The 10,531-nt window shown below is 35.7% G+C and overlaps 2 protein-coding genes across 2 annotated transcripts; both read left to right on the top strand.

Annotated features, from left to right (window-relative positions):
* Positions 1–7,959: 7,959 nt before the first annotated feature.
* LOC107483098 (uncharacterized) lies at positions 7,960–8,316 on the top strand. Its single transcript, XM_016103712.1, has one exon. The coding sequence runs from the start codon at positions 7,960–7,962 to the stop codon at positions 8,314–8,316; it is 357 nt and encodes a 118-aa protein (XP_015959198.1).
* A 234-nt stretch (positions 8,317–8,550) lies between these two features.
* On the top strand, positions 8,551–9,066 carry LOC107483097 (uncharacterized). Its single transcript, XM_016103711.1, has one exon. The coding sequence runs from the start codon at positions 8,551–8,553 to the stop codon at positions 9,064–9,066; it is 516 nt and encodes a 171-aa protein (XP_015959197.1).
* The last annotated feature ends 1,465 nt before the right edge of the window (positions 9,067–10,531 follow it).

The following is a 10,531-nucleotide window of genomic DNA, read 5'->3' as shown; positions in this document are numbered from 1 at the left end:
ATATATATATATATACACACACACATTCAACTCTATATGTACATTCATAAAACACAACTGGAATTTGTGGTTTATTCCCACGATGCACAATAAGTTGATGAAGATCAGTTTCAGGTTGATTTTGTATCCACTAATTAATGGCATCGTTGTATAAGAAGAATAGTGGAAAAATTAAACTAAAAGATACAAAATCTTAAAAGATATCAAATTATATGAGGAATAAGTAGACTTTTGATTTTTGAGAGTTGACATTTTTTGAAAGATTTTTGTCATTAATCGTTTGTCCTATTCAACTTTGAATTCCAATCTTGATGATCTATCAATTTTGGTCATATCAAAATTTATATATGGTTAAAAATTTTAGTTTTTTTTATCTATGATATATATATTTTTAACATTTAAAAGTGATACTACGTATATAAATTTTTGTTGTAAAACACAAAAACTTACTCATATATCATACAAATTTTTAAAATATAATACATAAAATTTTGTAAATAACAAATTTATTGATATAGGATACAAATTTTTATGTATAGTACATATATTTTTGTACATACCATATAAATTTTTGTATATATCACAAATTTTTTATGTATTTTGTTAGTTGAGTGAATCTGGATATGTAGTTCTCAAAAAAAGTTATGTTAGGCAAAAAGATTTTTGTATTGTTTACAAAAATTTATGTGTTGCGTATTTCATTGGTTGAGTATCAATGTTAAAAACTTTTATATTGTATACTAAAATTTGTATGTTGTGCATTAAAATTTATGTATTGTGTATCAAAATTTATGTGTTCTATTTTTCGAAAATTTATAAGAGAAGAAGAGGATGAAGACGATGACGATGATGATAATAATAATAATAAAAGAGAATGAAAAAAATTAAACAACAACATCAGAAAAAAAAAGAAAAAAAAAGAAATTAAAAAACATCAATATTAAGAAGAAATAAAAGAGTAATAGTGACAACAACGATTATGACAGTGACAACAGTAATGACGATGACGATAATAACGTAAAAGAAGGAAGAAAGAATATAAGATAAAGAAGTAACAGCCATGATATTTAAAGAAAACAGGAATAAATTTTTATTTTTAAATAATTTAGTTAAATATAAATTATTTAAAAGACTTAGATACCTGACATTTTTTATTTAAAAAATCACTGGAATTTGTCGTTTCTACGCCTGTACCTAATGCCGTCGTAAGAAGAATGAAAAATCCTAATTGCGTTGACCAAAATATTTATTTTTATCTTTAAGAGGAATAAGGAGACATTTGAGAGTTGACATTTTGCTGTAGATTTTAGTCTTTTAAAATCTTTATTTTCATTTTCATTTTCATTTTCTTTCTCTCAGTTCAACTCTCGAACTACCGAATCAACTTTAAATTTTATGAGTTCATGAGGAGTTTAATTTTTGGTATATATTGTTGTCTTATCTCTTATGTTTAGTTTTTCTTTTAAGATTAAATTTTAAATATTTTAGTTATAAAATAAAGTTTTGATATTATATTAAAATTATTTATTCAATTCTAAAAACTTAAATTATAAGAGGAGATATATAAATTATCGTATATCTACCATATATTATCACGAGAACAAATTAACTTGTATATTAAATAAAATTTAATTAAAGTCAAGTAGACTCGATAAATTTGTATAAGTATCAAGATATCTAATTTTATATAGGAAACACATTTTCATTAGACTTTCTAAAAAAATATTATTTAAATTTAATATATTTTAAGTTCTGAAATCATAAATTTATAAATCTTTTCTTCAAATATTTAATTTATTTAGTAATCTATATTATTTAATATTTTTTTCTTTTATTTACTTTGTTAACATGCAAATGATTTTTTGACATAATATCTTTTGTCATGGATTTATTTTATTAGAATTAATTTTATAGGAACTTTTGATCCCATTTCTGATAAAAAGAATAAATATATTTCAATAGAAACAATATTGGTACAAGAGACAGCCGCGACCTTCGAATTATTAATTTTAACTAATAAACTTTTAAGAAAATATATATTAGTTATTATAATAATGCTGGTATTAAAATAATTGCTGTTATAAAAGTGTATATATATAGTAAAATTGATTATATTTTATAATCACTTGTATCATTATTCGTAAATAAGTAATCTCATATGGATTTACAAATTAAGTTTACAATTTAAATTTATTTAAGCTGCACGAGTTTAGACAAATGATAGAATTTGATTATTTGGCTACTCTTCCTATTCATTGATCTTAAAATTTCCATCTAGGGCTGTCAAAGGGGCTTTTATTGAAAAATAAAAATATGAAAATAATCATTTTTGGGCCAAAATCTAATACTAATAGTCCGTTTATAATATTTGGCAAGAAAATCCGAAGGGTTCTCCTTTTTGGTTAATAGCCCCGTTTCAATACTAAGGAAAAGTCCTGTTTTTAGTAACAAAAAAAAAATCCCGTTTTAATTAAAATAAAGAAGAAAAAGGTTCAGAAGATAGAAAAAGAAGGGTTAATTTTTATAGACTATTAGTAAAATAATTTTACACATACATTTAATTATATAACATTATTGTCATGAAACCACTTATCCCAAAATTTTAAACTGATAAGAAGATACCACATAAATAGTTATATTTCTAACACTCATCCTCAAACAAAGTCTCTTTTAAATTTGCTTATGATACTAGTTAATTAGAGATTATTTGAAATATATCTTCGAATATATGTCACTCATTTAATTAAGTATAAAAAATTTTAAGTTTTATTTTGTATATATAACAATTTATTGGACAATAACAGATTTAAATAGAGTTTAGATCAACGATGAATTAATCATTAATATGTTATATTAGAGTATACTATAAAAATAAAATAAAATAAAATGTCTATATATAAATTTTACTTTATATATTTTTGTCCTATTGCTAATTTTTTTTGGATTGGTCCTTGTTGGAAGAAGAATTTTTCAAAAATAAAGCAAACTAGAAGTAATATAAAAGTAGAAAAATGTTACTGCTGTGTTAGACTCTTTGCACTTAATAAATATGTAAGTACTCTGCTGTGTTAGAAAAGTGTTACGGCTGTGTTAGACTCTTTTTTTTTAAGGAAAAAGCTCAACACAACAAGGTGGAGCATATAAAATAATAAAGAATAACCCGACGACTCTAGTCATGACAACCCCTAGTTATCTTCGGCATTGCCATCAACAACCATAGGGTTCATCACCACTCCACTCATTGGAGAGCAAGAAAGATCTACTAATAATATCCACCACACGTGAATTTTGATACCTGAAGATTCTATCATTCCGTTCTAGCCAAACTGTCTAGATAACAGCAAAGAAGTCAATCACCCACCTCCTCCTCTCACCTCTTCTTGCTGCAGCATTCGTCCAACTTTTAAAGTGTTGTTTGAGTGTACCAGACATGGTCCATTTTCTTCCAAGAGCGAATAGTCAAGCACACCACACCTGCCAGAAAATCTCACAACCAGCAAACAAATGAAAAGCAGAATCCACAGACTTACCACATAAGACACATGTACGATCATTTGGGTTAATTACACCTAGTCTACACAGTTTGTCCTTAGTATTCACCCTCCCCACCAACACAAACCAAGAGAATAACTCGATCCTTGGTGGAACGAAACCCTTCCAAATTGCACTTGTGAAGCTATAGCTTGTTATTTCCTCCGGGAGAACCACTTCCTGCAACACCTGCACAAATGAGTTAGTCGAATAAATACCAGATCTATCAAATTTCCAGACCACTCTGTCCTCCCTCACAGATGTTAGCTGAACAGACTGTAAAACTTGATGGAGTTGGTTTACTAGTGCCAACTCCCACTGAAAAAGCTCTCTCCTCCATTGAAAATTCCATATCCACTCTAGCCCATCCCCAAACCCGCAATCTCTAATAACAGAATCTTTGAGGTTTGAGACCGAGAAAAGCCTTGGAAACAACTCTTTAAGAACACCGTGAGGTAACCAGATATCCTTCCAGAACCGTACTATTCTACCATTCCCTACATCTATATACAAACCCCTGATCATTTTTTCTCTCACATGTGGCTCACTGATTTGTAACTAGCAAATATCCTTCCAAGGAGGCCCCTTATAGGTACAGGCTGACCACACAGCATCTCATTCGGATTCAAGTTATTACAGGAGCAGACGACTTTCTTCCACAGGGGACAATCCTCTTTCGAGAACCTCCACCACCACTTAAAGAACAAAGTTGTATTCCGAATAACTGCGTCTCCAATTCCCAAACCACCTGCCTTTTTTGGAGCCATCACCACTTTCCATTTTACTAGTGGTATTCCATTTCTCCCATTCTCTTTACTCCACAAGAAGCGCCTTTGGAGTGAGATCAACTTCTTCGCTACCGTCTTCGGCATCTTGTATAGGCTAAGATAGTAGATAGGCAAACTATTCAGAACAGACTTAATAAGAAAAAAAAAGCTCACGACCTATGGAGGCTGAAGAAGGCTGGCAGCGGCAAGGAAGCAGAAGACGTAGAAGACTGGGAGGGACAAAAGTCGAAGTAAAAGATAAATGGGTGGGTGATCAGAAGGACAAATGGGAGAACATAAAGAGGAACTCGCATTCGGTGTTCATCGATAATTTACCATGGGAGATATCTAAAGGGACTCTTTTCAAGGCATTCGGATGGGTCGGGGAGCTTAACGGGGTGTGTATTGGAAGCAAAAGGATGACAGTGACTCATGCATGCTTCACCAGAGGGCTAAGAAGGCAAAAGGAGCAACAAGGGGTATGGAGGAGCAAGAAGAAAACAGACATAGATAATGTGAGAAGATGCAAGGAGATAGCACATAACCAAGAATCACTGAGTGTGGCTATTAAAGAGAAGAGTGATGAAGAGCAAATTGAAGTGAAGATATCGAGCACACAAGCTGAGATGCTGAAGAGAAGTATTGTAGGGGAGAACTCCAAACCGATAGTTTTCTCCAAGATGATGAAAAGTATTAGGGAGAAGTGGGAAGGTCCGGGAAGGGTGGAGTGCAGAGATGTAGGTCCCTTCAAGTGCTTGCTTACCTTTGAATCAAAGGAATATATGCAAGTGGCTTTGAAATCAGAGGCCTTGACTGGATTAGTGGATGAGTTGAAACCTCATAATGGGATGGTTTGGAATGCCACAAGGAGGATATGGTTGGAAGTTATAGGAGTCCCTATTTAAGTTTGGTCTAAATCCACTTTTGAAAAGATTGGAAATGTATGGGGTCATCTTGTAATGATGGACGATTTAACAAAACAGTCGTGCTCGTACAGTTCTGTGAGAATATTGATTGATACACAAGAATGGAATTTTATCTGTGGGTGGGTGGTGATGGATGTACAGGGACTAAGTTTCCATATTCATATTAGGGAGTTTGGAAGGGAGGTGTATAGTGCACAAGTACACCCGGGGAAGGCCTCGGAAGTGCGCTTATGTGAAGATATGTGTCTATCATCTGTAGGGAACGAAGGTAGATACTCACTGGTGGAGGCGGCTATGGAGGTTAGAGAGACTAATACAATGGAGGTTAGAGAGAATAATACAGAAGTCCAAGAGTCCATCTTGCATGAAGAGGATGACAGAGTGAAGGAAAGGTGGGACCCAATTTTTAATGAGATGATAAATAGGAAATCGGAAGTCTCGCAGGAGAGTGTGGGATATAATGCATGGGTGGGCTGTGATTATTTCTATGAGAAGAGCCGTTATGGGGAAAGTAGTAATAGTAATAAAGTGGAGTTAAATATGAAGAGGGGTAATAAATGGGAAGACATGGTGCAAGTGGTGATAAAAAATGAGATGGATAATAGGAGATGTGAGGTGAAGAAAGATTTGGGCTTGTGCTCTTGGCCCATATTAAGTGAAAAGGAAATGATAGCGGGTGTTGGGCCTTGTTTTTCTCATTCTTGGGCTGAACAAGGAACTAAGAATTTAAATCTTAGCTTGGATGGGCCTCTCAATCAAAGTCATGAAGGGGGTGGCCTTGTACATGAAGATGTGGATATACTACAATAATAAGATCAATCTTGCCCCTTTCCGCCGGGTTTTGGGCCATGCTCAAGTACAAATCATGTACATAATCTTGTTACCAGGAAAATCGTCAATATGAGTCCACAAATATCTCATATTGATGGTGAAAAGAGGGAGGGGCGCCGGATAAGAATAGAGAGAGCGATAATGAATCTTTGGAGCGGCATCAACTACAATATGCTTATGAAGCCAAACTTTTGTGTGAGGATGCTGGCATGCGTTTTGATGAAGAAGATGAGACCCGGGTAGTGAAGCACCTCAAGGAAATCGAAGGAAGACCGATGAACGGAGGGTACAATTTGCGATCAAAAAATAATAGTTCAAAGAGGAATAAAGAGAAGATGGGATATGGATTGGCCCTAGTCCACTGTTCAGGGGAGAATTTTTTCTGATATGTTAATTGTTTTCTGAAATATAAGAGGTTTAGGAGGCACCAGGAAGATTTAAATGATCAAGAGTTTGTGTAAAAAACAAAGGGTAGGTATGATTGGCTTAATAGAAACTAAGAAGGGGCTTATAACAAAAGATTTGGTATCGAAAGTGTGGGGGGAGGAGATTTCTCATGGGCTTGTGTCAATTTTGTGGGTACGGCTAAAGGTCTGTTATGCATTTGGAGTAATAGTTTCATGGAACAGAAGAGAGTAGAAAAAGGCAAGAGATGGATAGCAATTAGGGTATTATTAAAGAAGTTAATTTGGAGGCGGCAGTGTGTGGTGTATGGACCGCACGACAGCGAAGGAAAAATTGAAATTTGGTCAGAACTGTGGGAATTAAAGAGAGCCTGGATGGTGCCATTTGTGACGGGAGGAGACTTCAATGAAATATTGGAAGTGGATGATAGGTTCGGATGTAACACGCTAACCCAGAACAACTTACTATTTAGGGAGTGGGTGGAGGCTATGGAGTTATTGGAATTGGAGTTACGGGATCGAAAATACACTTGGTATGGAGGTCGCTCATGTAGCAGAATTGATAGGGTGTTTATTCATGTTGAATTGCAAGAATGTTTTGATATAGTTTGTCTAAAGACCCTGTCGAGAAGTTGATCTAACCATTGTCCATTGTTGGTGGATTCTGGAGTTGTTGATTGGGGTCCTAAGCCGTTTCGAATGATAGATGCATGGTTGACACATGTTGGATTCAAAGAAACAGTAAGAAAGGAGTGGGAGAAATCAGGGGAAAGAAACTTGTTGAAAAAATTAGACTTATTGAAGCGACCTCTTAGAGTTTGGAATAAAGAAAAATTTGGATCCATCAACTGCCAAATAGAGAAGATAGAGTCTAAAATCTAAAGTGTGGATAAGTGCTTTGCCGAGGGTATCCAAGATAAGTGTCTACTTGCACGGAACAAGGCCTTGAAGATTTTGTTAGAAAAATGGTATGAGCGAAAAGATGATTATTGGAGACAAATGTCAAGATCTAGGTATGCTACACAGCTAGATCGAAACACCAAATAATTTCATGCGGTGGCTAAGGTGAAAAGGAGGGGTAAGGTTATGGATTCAGTTTGTATTGATGGATAATATATAAGGGAGCCGTGCACAGTTAAAAGATAGATAAGATGGTATTTTGAGAATTTATACAGGGAGGATCAGCATTTATCAATTGGGTTTGATATGTCCTTGGTGAAAAGGATTAGCAGTGAAAACTCAAGTTTTTGGAAAGGAAGCCAACAAGAGAGAAAATCAAGGGAGCAGTTTGGGAGTGTGAGTCGTCTAGAGCACCTGGTCCAGATGGATTCAATTTCAAAAGTATTAGAAACTTATGGGACATCATAGGGGAAGAGTTCAGTCAAGTGGTCGAGGATTTTTTGAGAAGGGAATTTTGCCGAAGAAGGACCATTTGACATGGGTTACTCTTACTCATAAGGAGGGGGATCAGACGATCTGAAGGACTATAGGTCAATCAGTATGGTTGGCTGTGTTTATAAAGTGGTAGCTAAGATACTATCAAAAAGACTCCAACCAGTTATGCCAGAATTAGTAGAGGAGGAGCAATCTGCTTTTGTGAGTGGGAGGGAGATTGTTAACGGAGCTCTTATAGCGTGTGAGGTAGTGCATTGGGTGAGGAAAAAGGAGATACCAGCTTGGTTAATCAAGTTAGACTTTCAGAAAGTGTATGACAGAATTCAGTGGAGTTTTGTTGACAAAGTGTTGAAGAGCATGGGTTTCGGCGAGGTGTGGAGATCATGGATAAGGACTTGTTTATCGACAGCATCTATGTCGGTGCTTGTGAATGGGACAACAATCAAACCCTTTAAGTTATAGTGGGGATTGAGACAAGGGGACCCATTGTCCCCTTTTCTTTTTGTTATGGTGAGTCAGGTCCTTAATAGTATGTTGAGAAGATTATGTGAGAATGGTCGGATTAGATCTCTTGATGTTGGTCATAATAGGGTTAGTATTACGCATCTTTAGTTTGTGGATGATACTATCCTATTTTGTCCGTGTGATCACGAGTCCCTATTGAGCTATAGAAGACTGTTAGGAGGGTTCGAGCTAATGACGGGACTGAAGATAAACTACAACAAATCTGTCTTGATCGGAGTAAATTGTAGCAATGAGGAGGTGGAACTAGCTTGCAAGATGTTGGGTTGTAAAAATGGGTCGCTACCTATGAACTACTTGGGCATTCCGTTAGGCGCCAATCCAAGAAGAATAGAAACATGGAAGCCAGTTATTAGAAAGGTGGAAGATAGGCTTAAGGGTTGGAAAAGTAGGTACTTGTCTAAAGCTGAAAAATTGGTTTTAATTAAGGCAGTCTTGAACAATCTGCCTATGTATTATTTGAACTTGTTTAAGATGCCTAAAGCAGTCGCGACAAAGATAACGTCTCTTCAGTCAAGATTTTTCTGGGAAAAAAGTGATGGAATGAAGGGGATGGCAATAGTGAGCTGGAGCCTAATTCAAAAGCCAAAGAGCCATGGCGGACTGGGTGTGGGAGATCTAGTATTAACGAATGCAGCACTCTTATTCAAGTGGTGGTGGTATTTTGACAAAAAGGAGTGCCCACTTTGAAAGAGAGTGGCGTGTTCATGTAATAAATTGGATTCTAAAAAGGGGCTAGAAAAACAACAAATGAAAAATATAGGGAGTCTTTGGAATACTATTGGCAACTTGAGATTTAGTGAACCCGAGCTTTTTAGCATTTTCTATGAAGGTATGCAGTTGCAATTGGGAGATGGAACTAGAACGCTTTTTTGGGACGATGTTTGGATGAAAGATGGGAGGCTTAGAGACAGATTTCCAAATCTCTATAGGGTAGCAGTTGATAAGGCATGCACCATCAGTGATTGTGGCTTTTGGGATGGGTATGTTTGGAGATGGGGATTGTAATGGAGAAGAGCTTTGTAGTCGTGGGAAGAGCAAGAGCTGAGTGAGCTACAAACAGGCCTAACAAAGGTGGGGATTCGACAAAGCGAAGTGGATAAGCTGATATAGAAACATGACAAGGAAGGTAATTCCTCTGTAAAATCCTTTTTGAATGTGGTATATAAGAATAAAAATCTAGGATAAGAGCCAAATATGTTCAATTCTTATAACAATTTGTGGAGGAGTTTGGTCCCGCCCCGTGTGGAGATTTTTGTGTGGTTTGTAATATTAGAAAGAGTGAACACCAAAGACAGGTTAGTTAGATGTGGTATCTTACCAACATCAGAAATTACCTGTGTTATCTGCGGCAAGGCACCAAAATCTGTTCATCATCTATTTTTCACATGCGAATATGCATGGAAGCTGTAGGGTTCGGCTCTTAGGTGTTGGAATATACTATCGGTTTGGGCAGGAGATCCTAGACAATGTTTTGAGTCGTGGATACATGGAGCGATTAGGAAGGGTGAAAAAGAGGATTGGATGATAACATTTTTGCTGTAATTTGGTCTCTGTGAAAACATAGAAATGCTGTTGTCTTCAAAAAGAAAAAGGTGAATATCTCTCTGTTAGAACAAGATGTATCGGATTTGGTGCTAGCTTGGTCAAGAGATAGAAGACTTCGAAGAACAGGTGCTAAGAATTGAGATAAATAACAATTATTGGTGTCTTGTCTCTTGCTGCATGTGTGGCTGGATTTAATTCTTTATCTTTTTGTTGTGAAACGTCTTATTTGAGTTTTTATTATCTTTTTTAGCTTAGTGAGGGTTGACTAGCTTTGTGTAGGCTTGGTTATTTTGTTTGTGTGTGTAGCCTTTTCTTTAAAGGTTGTGTCAGCTTAGAAAAAATATTATAAAAAAAAAGAACCAGCTTACCCGCTTTGTTTAGGGTCTTTACTTTCCACAGACTTAACTTGTCTTCCACCTTATCAATCACCGGTTTCCAAGTCTACACAAGCCTCGGGTTTACTCCAAGAGAAATGCCAAGATATCGGACTGGTAGAGACTCCTCCTTGCATCCCAGCAACTGACACATCTTACGTGCCCAATGCCGATCACTGTTAACCGGAATGAAGCTAGACTTCTCAAAACTGATACTCAACCCCGACATCAGC

Source organism: Arachis duranensis, chromosome 4, assembly GCF_000817695.3.
Source record: "Arachis duranensis cultivar V14167 chromosome 4, aradu.V14167.gnm2.J7QH, whole genome shotgun sequence".
In the NCBI taxonomy this organism is placed as follows: domain Eukaryota; kingdom Viridiplantae; phylum Streptophyta; class Magnoliopsida; order Fabales; family Fabaceae; genus Arachis; species Arachis duranensis.
This window is presented reverse-complemented; position numbering and strand designations above follow the sequence as displayed.

Excerpts from the sequence above, each read along its gene's own strand:
- LOC107483098 (XM_016103712.1), top strand. The coding sequence starts at position 7,960 with ATGGTTGGCTGTGTTTATAAAGTGGTAGCTAAGATACTATCAAAAAGA.
- LOC107483097 (XM_016103711.1), top strand. The coding sequence starts at position 8,551 with ATGACGGGACTGAAGATAAACTACAACAAATCTGTCTTGATCGGAGTA.